This window comes from Phyllobates terribilis, unplaced genomic scaffold (genome assembly GCF_046119375.1).
Source record: "Phyllobates terribilis strain yellow unplaced genomic scaffold, ASM4611937v1 Scaffold_9__5_contigs__length_417890890, whole genome shotgun sequence".
Taxonomy (NCBI): Eukaryota; Metazoa; Chordata; class Amphibia; order Anura; family Dendrobatidae; genus Phyllobates; species Phyllobates terribilis.
In genome coordinates, this window is record NW_027362769.1 from 346408723 (window position 1) to 346424143 (window position 15421).

The 15421-nt window shown below is 43.2% G+C and overlaps 1 protein-coding gene across 2 annotated transcripts in view; it reads right to left on the reverse strand.

The window, feature by feature from the left end:
* Positions 1-15421, reverse strand: part of BAIAP3 (BAI1 associated protein 3) — a 395244-nt gene that overhangs the window by 156538 nt on the left and 223285 nt on the right. For both annotated transcript variants that reach the window (XM_073648093.1, XM_073648091.1), the window contains exons 6-7: positions 13076-13135; positions 9247-9313 (exon numbers count right to left, since the gene is read on the reverse strand). In XM_073648093.1, the coding sequence (XP_073504194.1) occupies positions 9247-9313; positions 13076-13135 (127 nt within the window). The remainder of the gene's footprint in view (positions 1-9246; positions 9314-13075; positions 13136-15421) is intronic.

Below are 15421 nucleotides of genomic sequence, written 5' to 3' on the forward strand. Positions count from 1 at the left end.
TGATAAAGAGACCCCGAGGACTTGCTCTAATTTTAGCTTTCTTCTCCATATATTCGCTTGATACGATGGAGCACATGTGCCGCAAATGACCAATGATCCACATATCTGGATCACAGGAGCCGAGTATCACCAGCCTGATTGCTTTCAACTGTTATTCTTGACCTGTAGTCAAGAGTGACACTTCCATATCTATAGATGAATGGATCCTGACATGTGCCTACAGCTGCTATCCTGAATCCTAGCAGAAGGCCATCCCATTGCTATTTCACTCAAAGGACCAGAAAGATGCACATCTGCTGTACAAAAGCTGCTCGGTCTTAGGGGTTGATTTCTGCCACCCAGAATAGAACTAAGAATAATGGAAAAAATATATTACTTCCAGCGCTGGTAATGTGAAGATAGTACTTGTGTCAGTACAAAGTAACTAAAAAGCATAATAAAAAAATGCACAAGGCACAAATCGCTAAAGCAACTATACTGCATAATGAAAAAGGGCTGGGAACAAAGGCAGAATTATAAAATAACATAATTGTAAGTCTATAAAGAAACAGCAGTATAAGCTGTGACATTCTTTACATATCCTCCTCAATGTTGAAATTGTAACACCAGGTAGGAAAAGTCGTGGCATTATGGAAATCACATGTTAATGATATGCAAATTATAAAAAAATGGAAACAAAATTTTGAAAACATCTCAACTTATGGAGTATGAGCGCCACACACAGAAATCTCCACATTTACACATCTTGGCTGTTATCAATAAGGTTATTAAAGGGAATTTGTTAGCAGGTTTTTGCTACCTCATCTGAAAGCAGCATAATGTAGGAAGAGAGACCCTGAGTCCAATGATGTATCACTCAGTTTACTGGGTGCAGCCGTTCTCACTAAATCAGAGCTTTTAGATGTAGAATGCAGCAGAGCTGAGAAAGCTAACCCCGCCCACTCCACAGCTAACCACGTCCACACCACTGTTAACCCTGCCCACACTAGGTTCTGTATGTACATTGTCTATAGACAGCGAGCTGCTTATCACAGGTGGATGGGGCGGAGTCAGACTAGTGTAGTCCAAGGAATGATAATCATAAAGTGATAATCAAACAACACCACACATGGTAATAAATTACATCATTCTACTCTGTGTCTCAGCCTCTATCTCCTGCTGTCTTCAGATTACATAGCAAAAACCTGCTGTCAGATTCCCATTAATTGTTATTTGAGCAATGTTCTGCCACACTGAGTACACTTGGACAAATCATCAAGATCCACTGCTGACAGCTCTCTTTTGTAATTGCCGACCAATGACATTTTACATATGCTCGATGGGAGACAAGTCCAGAGACGCAGCACGGCATGGTAGCACATTTAGACCATATAGGCTGCTCATAGCAGAAAGAGCCACATCTGGCCTGGCGTTGTCATGTTCAAAAACGGCTCTTGGGTCACTTTCATACTCCCTCGTGAAGGCCTTTCTTTATGGTGTTGCCCATGTGGTCTAAAGATCAATCTTTAGCCATTATTGTGCCCAAGACAAAAGCGAAACTCATCGCTGAAGAGTATAAACCTCCATTGCCGTCTTGCTCTGCACCATGATAACCTTTGAGAGCGGTGGTGTAAGGTCAATGGATCACCTGTAGTTGGATGTGAATTGCCTTCTGATGTTTTGTGTAGATGCTGTTTGATGCCTTAGGCCACTTTCACACGTTCAGTATTTGGTCAGTATTTTACATCAGTATTTGTAAGCCAAAACCAGGAGTGGAACAATCGGAGGAAAAGTATAATAGAAACACGTCACCACTTCTGCATCAAATACTGAACGTGGCCTTAGTATGTGACATCTAATTTCACTTGCAGTACATAATGGATCATCATTCTGGTGAGACCACGTGGGCAATGCCATGAAGAGGCCTTCAAGAGGAAACATCACAGCGGTCCTACTCTTGGGATTATGGTCGGGGGTGGCATAATGCATAGTAGCCAGACCCCCCGTCTTTATTCCAGGTACACTAACAACTCGGGGTCACCATTATTTAGTGGTGGAACCAGTAGCACGACCATATCTTCAAAGTGTCCCATTTTTTGAACACAATAACGCTAGGCCGCATGTTGCTCGTGCTACTTTGAGCAGCGTACGTAGCTTAAACGTGCTACCATGGCCTGCGGCGCCACCAGACTTGTCTCCCAATGAGCACATCTGGGACGTCATTGGTCGGCAACTGCACAGGGAGCTGCCAGCAGCAGATCTTGATGATTTGACAAGTGCATTCAGCGCAGCAGACGAATCCTCAGACAACCTTTAATAACCTCATTGATAACAGTCGAGACGTGTAAATGTGGAGATTTCTGCGCTTCTCACTCACACTCAATACTGAATAAATCGAGATATTGCGAAAATTTTGTTTCCATTCTTTCACTATGTGCACATCATTAACATGTCTATCCATCCTGTGATTTCTATAACTATGACTTTCCAGTGTTGAAATTTCAATGTTAAGGAGTGTATAATGTATAGTAGTGTTACAATGATGTATTCCTTTATAGGATGCATAAACCCCACCTATATATAATGTGCCGCTCTACCGTAAGAGCACCCACAGGAAAATAACATTTCATTTTGCATCAACGAGATGTGCAATTTTTAGAATGCCGTGATGAATTTAAGTGAAAAAACAAAAGCAAGAACTGATGGGTAATCTATAAGGTCGCCCCTAGTAAACACAATTATTGTGTAAGACTAGTAGTTAAGCATTCAGGTGCAGGGGATTAGGGGACAGAGATGAGGCGGACATTGGGTCGGAGGGCATGTGTGGCAAGGTAGTCTGGATAGAAAGTCAACTGGCCCATGTTTCAGAGGACTTAATTGATTCAGTAGTGGTTATTGTTATTTTTGGCATTTGACCTCTGTCCATCTTACATTGTAATACTATAATAAACCATTACAATGACTGTGTTAGGCCACAACGAGCTCAATGGAAGGTTAACGCTCATCAGAAAAATCAAGTAAATGCTGAAAATTGTATTCCTACAAACCTAAGCACCAACATCATGTAGTCAAGAACACAGTGCTATCATAAAGAGACCAAATAACATCGCAATATGTAAACTAGTGCCTACATATCACTATCAGTGCATAGATAAATCTAAATGCTGATGTTTTCCTTCATTCTTAGCTGAGGAGGAGGTTACAGCCAGTGATCAGTATTCCTTCACTGCTATGTCAATCATCCTATATACCATAAATGTATGGTAGATGTGGGTCACACAAACGGGACTTCCATCTACTCTAAGAACAGGGCCCATGATCAGTGGAGACGTGGCCACACATGACAAGCTCTCCCGTTCATTTGTATAGGAATTCCAGCCACCTCTCCACGAACAGAGGCACTCGACAGGGTCCGTTCTTGAGATGGATGAGGGTCCCATTTGTAGGACCGCATCAATCAAGCATTTATGGCATAACCATGGTATATAAAGCCATCCACAACCTGTCTCCTCCATACATCTGTGACCTAGTCTCCCAGTACTTACCTGCACGCAACCTCCGATCCTCACAAGATCTCCTGCTCTACTCCCCTCTTATCTCCTCTTCCCACAATCGCATACATGATTTCTCCCGTGCATCCCCCCTACTCTGGAACTCTCTACCCCAACATTGATATGGTAGACTCTCGCCTACCGTGGAAACCTTCAAAAGGAACCTGAAGACCCACCTCTGCCGACAAGCCTAGAAACTGCAGTAACCACCGCTCCACCATACCACTGCACGACCAGCTCTACCCTCACCTACTGTATCCTCACCCATCCCTTGTAGATTGTGAGCCCTCGCGGGCTGGGTCCTCTCTCCTCTTGCAGCAGTTGGTGTCTTTTATTGTTCAAGATTATTGTACTTGTTTTTTATTATGTATACCCCTTTTACATGTAAAGCGCCATGAAATAAATTGCGCTATAAATAATAATAATATGCAATAAATGTATGGGATGTGACAGCCCATAGAAAAAAAAGTTTTGGCTCCATTGTCACGTCCAACTGGAATTATCTTGTGCTGGATCATTGGAGTCTATTATTGTGTCAGAGCCAGGGCCCACCAGGGAATCCTTTGACTCACCGGTGGGCCAGTCCTAGCATTCGCACAGTAGTCCCCATAGCGTGTTGCAAATGTCTCTTTAGACTTTGTGCCCATTGGGCGACCTTATAGTAAAGCACATCACACTTACCTGCTCTTGTTTCCTAAGCCAATTCTTCCTTTACTTCCAGCAGTCAGAAGGTTCCATGAGAACAACCTATTAGCAGCCATTTCCTGTAATTTCCCCTCCAGTCTCTCCTTCTCATCGGATATCAGCAGAGCTGTGTTACTAATTGGTTATGCTATGGCAGCTTTGGGCAAGGAAGTACGGTATATTGCCAATAATACTGCCCTCCCGCAGACATAAATGTGCCACCCAGTTGCCCACCCCATTTGATGGATACTGCCACCTTGGCTCAAACCATCATTATCCTCATTGGAATCAGCACGGGAAAACTACTTTCTATTGGAAACCATGACAACAGAATAAATGTTTCACGGAATTTAATTACCGTACAATGAATGCGGGCGCACTTGGAAATGTTTACAAATATAACACAACATGGATAGACCTCGCGCCGATTGTGTTCTCACCCAATTATGGCAACACATATTGCGCACAGGTTCTCGCACACAGTGTGCTGTGTGTCAGGATTTTTTTTTTTGGAATTATCCTCCTGTGATTTAGAAGAAGCCAATATTTTCTCTTACATTCCCTGCTGTGGTCTACATGTATAAGCAAAATAATGATATAAAATCAAAAGTGACAAATAGAGGAAATATTATTTTTTTTTGCTACATGGTGTGCACAGCTCGCATTAAACGAGGAGATCACATCCTCCTGTGAACCTTCTAGTAAACTCTCAGTATCATGATCAGATCATTTATGATCCCATTTAAGATCCCATACTTGCGAAAACTGTACACAGAACATAAGCAAATAGCATTGCATTTATACATTACTTTTATGGTAGGCGTGTAGTGATTACCATGTATGTTTTTTGGGTCAATATACATACACAACATAGTAACATGTATACATAGACACAAAGCAGAATATTTGAACCAGAATCGGATATGTCAAGAGAAAAAGCCAAGTAAAGATTTGTTGACCACATTGATAACATCCTTGAGATCATCTGGACTTTTTTTCAGGCTTAGACAATTAACAGTCGCTAGCTTATCAGGTTTTTTTTTTGCTGGTCAATCAATGCTAATAAATATTATTATTAAAGAACATCAGGTTCAATATGAACCAAAGTCAAGTGTCAAGGGAAGAAGCGATGATAGTCAATGTTGACCAAAATTGACAAAGCCTTTGGGATGACGGCAGCTCTTGACCAGGCTTAGGCTTAATTTCTCAGTTTTACACTTCCAATATATACACTGTATAGCATAGTAAAAGTGGGTATACATAGACATAGATGAGATCATTTGGATTAGAGTCAGGTATTTAAAGAAAGAAGAACAATGTACGAATCTGTTGACCACATTGACAACACCCACAGTAACTATCGGCCATGCCTAGGCAATTAATGATATTTAGCTTCACAGTTCTCTGCTGGTCAAGCAGATATCCAATGTATAAATTGTAGAGATGATCAAAAAGTTTCACTAGACCCTGATCCAGTGGCCATGTCTGTATTCCTTGGCTGCAGGACGTGAGCCCTGTGAGCCATCTCCAACTTGCTGTAATCCCTGGCACTTCTCCTAATTTGTAGGTGACCAGCATTTTGCACTGCATTGCGTCAGGCCAACAAATTAGAAGAGACTCCAGAAATTTCAACAGATAGAAGGCAGTTTGAGGAGCACTGGTATGGCAGATGTAACATCCCTGGCGGTGTGCTTACATAGTGCACCACCTCCCACTATGCAAGACCGCAATCTTACCTGTCAGTCCAGCCTGCAAATCTTGCTCCAGTTTGTGCTGTGTGCATGTCTCTTGACTGACTGCTTAGGGCGGTGGCCCGGTTACTTCCTGATTCTTATAGCTGCTGTGGGCGCACCCCTAATGCGTCTCCAGCCTATTGCTGTGAGTCACTGGATATTTAAACCCCCTCCACCCAGTAAGAGGGGCCTGAGCAACACCTTCACTCAGTTAGTTTTTGCTACTGAATTGCCAGGTCCTGTCCTGTTTCTAGTCTGTTTCCGCCACTCTGGGGGCTGTATACCCAGGCTCGTTCTTGTATCTCATTGCAGTAGCAGTTCCTGTCTGAACTGTATCCTACCCTGTTACCTGTTTTTCTCTATGTCCGTACCTTCCCTTTCCCTGCAGTATCTGAACCTGCACCTAACTCCAACTCGTCTCTGTACTTCTGTTTGTGAGTTTTGTGTCCACTCGCTACTTCATAGGAAGTACCTTGTGTGTATCTGGTTCTGCTTGTCCCTTTTCCCTTCCTCCGTATCTTCCTCCTGTGTTCTAGCCATCCTCCTGTATTTTCCAGTCTGTTCCATGTGAACAGAGCCCTGTCCTCTCTGCCTGCACCTTCAGCCCTGTTCGGCTCTGCTTGCTCACCGCGCCAGCGGTTTCTCTCTGCTCTGACTTGCCCACCGCTCCAGCGGCTTCCCTCTGCTCTGCCTTACTCACCGCTCTGGCGGCTTCTCTCTGCTCTGACTTGCCCACCGCTCCGGCGGCTTCTCTCTGCTCTGCCTTGCTCACCGCACCAGCGGTTTCCCTCTGCTCTGCCTTACCCACCGCTCCGGCGGTTTCTCTCTGCTCTGACTTGCCCACCGCTCCGGCGGCTTCCCTCTGCTCTAACTTACCCACCGCTCCGGCGGCTTCTCTCTGCTCTGACTTGCCCACCGCTCCGGCGGCTTCTCTCTGCTCTGCCTTGCTCACCGCACCAGCGGTTTCTCTCTGCTCTGCCTTGCCCACCGCACCAGCGGTTTCTCTCTGCTCTGCCTTGCCCACCGCTCCGGCGGCTTCTCTCTGCTCTGCCTTGCCCACCGCTCTGGTGGTTCCGCTCTGCTCTGCCTTGTCCACCGCACCTGCGGTTTCTCTCTGCTCTGTCTTGTCCACTGCTCCCGCGGTTTCGCTCTGCTCTGCCTTGCCCACCGCACCTGCGGTTTTCGCTCTGCTTGGCCACTGTACCAGCAGTTCCTCTCTGCTCTGCCTTGTCCTCCGCTCCGGTGGTTTCGCTTTACTCTGCTTATCTACCGCATCTGCGGCTCTGTACCTGTCTCCCAGTCTGTACTGGACCCTATCCAGCCTGCGCTCCAATCTGCTAGTACCTCCCGGTCTGCACTCCAGCCGTGCTTGCCAGTGTCCACCTGTCTGCATACCAGCCGTGCTTGCCAGTGCCCACCTGTCTGCATACCAGCTGTGCTTGCCAGTGCCCACCTGTCTGCATACGAGCCGTGCTTGCCAGTGCCCACCTGTCTGCATACCAGCCGTACTTGCCAATACCCACCTGCCTGTATGCCAGTCTAAAATGCCTGTTCCTGCATTCCCCGGTGTGGGTCAATAACTGTGACCGGGGTCTGACCTGGAGTCGCACCTCGTCCCTCTGCTCGGTTCCTCCTTGGTCCACGGAGTCGACTAGCCGCCGTGCGACCTTGGCTGGATCGGGTTGATACTTAGTTACGCCCCTCCAGGCACTCCTCGGTTTATGGTACAGTGGGATCACTAATCACGCTCACGCCAGTCAGTCCGGGCGTGAGCGTAACAGCAGCCACTGACTACCGACATGGTCGCCGGAGTGGTGTTAGGAGTATCGTCTTTATTATATCTAATCAACTGTAATTATTAATAGAAAAGAAGAGGTAACCTCAAGTGAAATACGCACCATAGTTAGGTCTAAAAAAAAAAAAGTCAATCTTGACCCAAACTGACAATGTCATTGGGATTATGTCCAATGTGATAACGAACATAGCAGATATACACAGACATTGAGTATTTGGATCAGAGTCCGGTATTATAAGAAAACAAAACTCATGTAGGGATCTGCTGCCCACGTTGATTATTTTATTTCCCCAGGATTATGGCAACTACAGTCTAGGCAATTTAATGTCTTGAGATTCCGTTTTTTTAATGGTCAATGAATGAAAATCAATGTTTTGTAGATCTCCAAAATCAAACATAGTAATTATAAGAGAAGAGTAGTTAACCTTTGGTGAAACATTGTCCATAGTCAGGAGAATGAAGCTATAAAAGTCAATGTTGACCCAAGTTAATAATGCATTTTGGATGATGGCAACTGTCAGGTTTGGTTTCTCAGCTTTTTGCCTCAATGCTTCCAATGTGTAGGTCAATATACATAGAAACTGTACAAACATAGCAGCAAGTATACATAGATATAGAGGGAATATTTAGATCAGAAACCTGAATATTTGGAACACATTGACAGCTACAATATGCCAATCATTGGCAATTAATGGTTTCAATCATTTTCTGGTCAAAGAACACAAAGCAATGTAGTATTTTTATGGGTTTCTCAAGACTTTGATGTTGATGGCTTATCCTTAGGAGCTCTGATTCAGATTTTCACTGATTTTTAAGCAGAGGGACTTTGTTGCTCTGGCAAGTGCGGCATTCTCGTTATTAAGCCCAGATTTTTGGTAAAAAAATGAAGAGGACGTGGCACTCGTGAATGGGGCGACTCTATTAATCAGCTGATCTGTGGGGGTACCACCACTAAGCTGATATGGATTGTCTGTCCTAAAATCATGGAAAACCCATAAATTGAGAAGAAGTAACCACAGGTTCAATACGAACAAGAGAAAAAAAGCCATGCTGGTCAATGTCGACCCAAACTGACAACACCTTTGGGATGACGGCAGCTGTTGACCAGAAGAAAACGTTAGACCATAGCTAGGCATATACAGAGAAATTCATCATGTTGGTTGTATGTTGACCAGACTCACAATATCTTTGGGATGGTGGCAGCTGTAGACCAGGCTTAGGCAACCTGTGGCTCTCCAGCTGTTGTTGAACTATATATTCCAGCAAGCCTAGTTCAACAACAGCTGGAAAGCAACAGAGGTTACCTCATTTGTACGTCAACATCTGGGAGATCCAGAGAAAGGAAAGAAGAGCAAAATAATGGAAATTCAGAGCCTCCAATGATAATCTTCAGCTTGACTTCAGAGGTAAATAAGTAAGTTGATGTTGGGATAAAATAGAAAAACATAACGCTAAAAAAAGAGAAATTTAGACTTTTCATCATTTTAATGATAGGGATACTAACCATTGGCATCTTTTGCAAGAAGATTTCTGGCCTGAACCACTGTGACTTTCAAAGCGTAGATAGGTGCCTGGAAGAAAGGAACATCAAATGAAGAAGTATAAGGGGAAGATCACCTTTTGAAGATGAATGAAATGTACATCATACGCCTGCATTTGCCAAGACTGTCGGCGGTCTATTAGAAAAATATTTGAAAAAATACAATTTACTATGTATTTGGATTTAAACTAAGGACTTGTTAAGAGGTTGTCTAACCCAGCCTTAACACCTCATGTGTGGTCAAAGTGCTTCTCCCTGAAGTGAGCAGTTGCTTTGTCTCATGGGAGTAAAACCCAAGTGAGGAGTATTCACCTTTTAAGAGGTTTTGGACAATCCTTATTTAGTAGAAAAACTTTCTACTGTTAAGTTGATCACAGTGATTGCCTGAGAAGGGATTCAAGATCAAGTGTTTATTGGCACAGCAGCAATGGCCACCACACAGCACCAACACCTAGCTTATGAATAAGGTGTCATGCGTCTGGGTTCGAATCCTTGAGCCTGTGCTTTGTGGTTGGCTTCTCTGTCTGCTGAGCCACAGCAGATGCACCTTTTTTCTGGGTATTTATTGGCTGTTATCCTTGCTTCAGTCTTTTTAGGGTAACAGGTGTTTTGATTTATTCCTTTGTCTGCCCTATCACCTTTCAGGTGCAGCTTTATATACTTTCCCCCTGCTGGTATTTCCTGCTGGTGATAGTCTCATTTGGATGTCCAGCCATACTGCTGTAGTTTAAGCTAGTCAGTAAAAGACCAGCTAGGGTTTATTTCTCTGCTGTTTATGTTCATTACCCTGCACCTATCTTCTATTTCTTTTTAGGAAGTAGGCAACATATTCTCTAACAGTACGTACTTAATCCTTTATTTTGTGGTTTGTTTTACTCACTCTGGGATCTCTTTCTATTTCAGCACACTTTCCCTTCTGTAGGTAATTTGCACTCTGCTCTGCCCTCCAGTTCTTTAGGAGGAATGTGAAGCGCTCGACGACCTTTCAGGCAGCATAGGTCCGAGTTGCCATTGTCTAGTCTGTGGTTAGGGTAATCTCAGCTCATGCAGGAACCACTAGGGACTGCGGTATCAGGATCTCTAGTCTGTACAGTAACTGACAGGATCAGTTGCAGTTTTTAGTGTGTTGCCCATTTTCCCAAGTGAGTTTCTACCCTATCATAATATAAGGTTCCTGAATTTTGGGTCCCCAAGGCTCCAAGGCCTAGATGCAAGTGAAAACTTTGCACCTATTACAGCTATGCCCCTGCTTACAGAGGTGGGAGGAAGAGTAGATAAAAAAAGACTTTGATCTCACACATAATGCTTTAAGTAATGTACAACTATAGGCAAAGAATCTATATTCTTCCGGTAAGGAAGGCTAATATGACTAGATATGAATAGCTGTAATTATTGTGCCTTGATGTCATTACTGTGTAGGCCATAACTCATATATTTACCGCAGGTATATATTTACCATGAACTACTTGACCTGCATAAGTGTTCACAATCCACAGTTTGTTTACTGGCTTTTTGTAGATTTGATGTCTCCAAAGGATGCATTTGTATGAACTAAAAACACTCATCGCCCATTGAAATGGCTTAATTGCTCCATGTACTTTGCTTTGGAGACCTCAGAACCTGAACATTGTGCTCCTCTGCACTTGAGGTCATCATTATATCAGTGGTACATTGTAGAATAGCACACAGACCATTGTACAGATGTGCAACATTCACATTTCTCTTGATTGCCTTTTCCTATTCTCTATAAGGGAAACCTCTTTGAGACAACTCAAAATTGCAATGAACACCGGTCTTTTGAGCTGCCTATACACATAAAATAAAAGTCCATTGAAACGTCCAATTTGGACGGTTGTGATCGACCATCATTTGGATATTATATGAACGTTCATAAGAGCTGGTGGCAGACTACGGCCTGACTATAGTGTGATCTACCAGGTTGGATTTTTCATTCGTTTTGGGCTAAAATTACAAGTATATGGTATGATTGGTCAAATGGTCAGTTTACATTTTTTCAGCAACCTACTTTGCCGATTTAAACTGGCACATTGATGGCCTGATCATTTCTACAAATGATCCGCTGTATGATTTCAGACGATCGGCTTTAGATGAGTGGTACTAACAAAGAAGATGACAAGAATGCATAATATATGATGGAACTGAAATCTGGTCTACAGGAAGAGGTGGTCTTTTGGAGAGGGTCACTGTAATCCTAGTCCAGTCTACAATACAAGATCTCATGTCCATGGCCATATTATGGGGTAACGATCTATAACCAGAACTGTTGAAGTCTGTGAACCTATATTTCTTCCACAGAGGCACAGAATACATAGCGGTACAGAGGCACCATACCACCGGTATGTAGCGGAGGGCTACATGAAACCAAAAACATAGACACTAGAATTGAGCAAAATGATTTGCAGGACCTTGGTACTCCGTGGCAGCCGGACCAGAGAACTGAGATATTTCTACAAACTGCTGGCATCCCTGGCACCTCTTCTGATTAATTAGGCCCTACAGTGTAAAGACCTCTTGACTTGACATAGTCATGAGATGGAGAGGGCCTACTAATCAGAAGAGGTGCTTTAGATGCCAGCAGATAGTAGGCAGCTTACAGTGCTCTGACACAGAGTACCAACGTGGCTGCTAGACCAAATCGTAGGAATCGTTTTGCTCAACTTTTTTCCTCTTTTTACCACCCACCATACAATACATACATGCGTCCTGCTGCTTCATTCTAAGTCTATGACACTGAAGATTTGAAGATAGCCAAGTGCTGAGCTGATCTCAGCCATCATCATCCGTGACATAAACTTTTAATGGGGTGGAAAGATGCGTGAGCAACTCGTTATTCAATATGATTTCTCCTGACATCAGTCAAACACTAAATTACCAATTATCACGTTTTCAATAGGTGATCATCTATTTACTATTTATTTAACAGCGTTCGACTCAATCTCGAGCTATGGTGACTTATCTGTAGGAAGATCGATCTTGGGCGTGTATAGATAGGTCCATCAGGGTCTTCTCCACCACTATCTTGATAGTATCAAGCCATTGGGTTGCTGGTCTTCCTCTTCACCTTGTTCCTTCTATTCTTCCAACCATGATGTCCTTCTCCAGTGATTGCTCTCTTCGTATGATGTGTCCAATGTAGGCAAGCCGTAGCTTGGTGATCCTCGCTTTGAGTGAAATGTCTGGCTTGATTTGTTCCAAAATTGACTTATTCTTCTTTCCATCCACAGTATTGATAACATCCTTCTCCAACATCAAATTTGGAAGGTTTTGATTCTTCTTCTGTCTTGTTTCTTTATTGTCCAGGGTGGTCATTTATGAAGAAGGAAACACCCCTTTAAGCAAGTTGCGGTAAAGATAAGGGTAGATACATTGTAATTACTCAATTAGGGAACCTGGGCAACCTTGCCTGGTATTTGTAAAGCCAGTTCTTTTAAGAAGTCTGGGATGATTGATTGGGTGTTATTAGGTATCATCAGTAATATACCCTAATTTTAAGGGTCCTCTCAAGCACTGGTGGACAAAGACAGTAGAGGGCCCCTGCGCATGATGATTATATGGGCCCTATACAGTCCAATAGCTCATCATAATGCACAATTCCTCTTGCTTTAATAGTGCAAATGGCTCCCTTACCTATTGGGCCCTACTGTGGCTGCACAGGTTTCACCTATCATATGTCCGTCCCTGCTCTAATGGTGATAGTTTCACGTTAAATAAATAATTCCGCTTTTTTCATACCCAGCACATAACATGGCCGCACATTTTGTTATCACTTTACCTTTGACTCTTTAACACGCATCAGGATGGACTCGTGGTCAATCTCGCTTATTCCAAAAACCTGTGAAAATAAATATATATATATATTTTACGGAGGAAGAGAGAGATAACAAGGCATTATTATGGTAGGAGTACAAAGCCGGGGGATATATGTTTGGTGTCTAATTATCCGCTGTAGCCGAGTGCAACCTGCCATGTGTTTCCTGCAAGTTGGCAAGATCTCTGAAGGCAGCAGCTCAGCAAATGCGGGATGACATTTCCAAAGCCAATTGCCTTTGTCTCTGTTGTATCATGACACGGAGTTTGTGCAATGATTGCGTGTCCACAAGCCTTCTGCTTAAAGGGAAGATGCTTACAATAAATGTCACTGGTTGTCACATGAAAACCTTTGCATTGAGTTGATGGTGCATCTTCTAGAGGCAGAATGCTCTGCCGTCATTGCTATGGTGGAGCTTAAAATCTTAGCTCTTCAATGTGAGCATCCAATATGTAGGGTCTAGGAACTACAAGGAACTTGGATTTGGGATGTATAATGGAAAGTGATGTTTGAGGGAAAATTATATTTATGACTTTAAATGTGTTCAGAAGGTAAACTGTTTTCTTGAAGGGTTCACCATAAATCCATTAATCACAGGGTGACCTGCTGCTGAGATGCCTTGTGATCCGCAGTAATCTACCGAAAAGGCTGTTCAATTTCCGTGCAGCGCCACCACTAGAGAAATCAAGTATTACACAGTTCATATGGAAATCATGTGTGGTCTGCAATTCATGGACATGTTGAGACCCCAAGATCTAGATAGAGATGTTCTTTGGGTTTTTCATTGCAAATCTGCAACAATAGAAAACTTACTGCATGCCATCAAATACCCAGGGTCATATTCGATACATGTGAATGGCGTTTGTCCTGTAATTTTTGGCATTTTTGGTGGGGAATTAACATAAAGCGTTTGCAACCAGTGTATGAAAGCCACCCATGGCAGACTTGGGTTGTAGTAGAGGTGCATTTTAGCACTTATATTATGGATGCAATGACTGGACTTTATGTCGTTCTATTGAACTTGGCTTATATCATCCTAGGTCCAAGCATTCCTGCCATAGGGTATAGGGTGTCATAGAACATAGGTCTCCATATACATTAGCATAAGTTAGATGGAACCTGCTGATTGTGACAGGACCAACTGACCATCTAATGTTTATGGTGACCCCCCAACTCTTCCCCAACAGATGATGTCAGGTGAGAGAAAAACTTGGTAGTTTGAGGTCAACCTCCTATCCTTATGTTCTCCTCTTAGATAAGCCACCACTTGAGTCTGGTAGCAATTTACAAACCACAGAAAATGCTCGGAGAGCTCAGCTGATCGTTCAAGTATGTGGGGAAATCCGGACAGATAGCCATCACCAAAGAGCATTTGGCCAACAGCGACCTATGGTGAATGGGCACCATTAAATAAGTTCTTTGGTTATGGTTTAGGTAGGGAGTAAGGTGGTTGCTCTATTAGCTACGTCTTCACTTCTGCATTCTTAGACATTCAGATTTGCATTCCAGGTGTTTCCCAACTCATAGGACAAAGGATTTTACAGAAAAGGAACTGGGGTATGGAGGATGGGTAGGTGACTTGAGGATCGTCCGACAGCGATCTATGGTTTATGGGCACCGTTAAATGGGTTCTTTGATTATGGTTTAGGTAGGGAGTAAGGTGGTTGCTCTATTAGCTACGTCTTCACTTATGCATTCTTAGACATTCAGATTTGCATTCCAGGTGTTTCCCAACTCATAGGACAAAGGATTGTATGGAAACAGGATTGCGGTATGGAGGATGGGTAGATGACTAAGGACCTAGGTATGTACCATAAGAAACTAAGAATACTTTACCTGCAAGATGTTGGGGGAGATCTATCAAAACTAGTGGAATGGAAAAGTGGAACAGATTCCCAAATCAAGCACTTGGATCCATCTTCCAGTTTTCAAACGGAACGCTGAGAAATAAGCGCTGTAATCTGATTGGCTACACTAGTTCTGAATAATCCTCCCTCAGTGTTTTAAAAGGGGTTCTCCACCTCTGTTGATCATCTTCTTTTTTGTTTTCCTTAAATGGACGTATTTGGGAGCTAAAATTCATTTTTGCAGTTGGGTTTCATTAATAATTTAGCAATGTTTGGCTTTTACAGGCTTTGTTTCCAGGTACATTCAACTTTGATGTGGCCTATGGTCATAAATCAGTTGAGAGGAGTTCAGAAAAAGACAGAGAACAGAGTTACAAACTCTAATATTGGAGCTTACTGACTGATTCTCAGTTAACCCATTCTGCAGCCAACAATAAACAGTGATACATAAAGGCTATAGAAG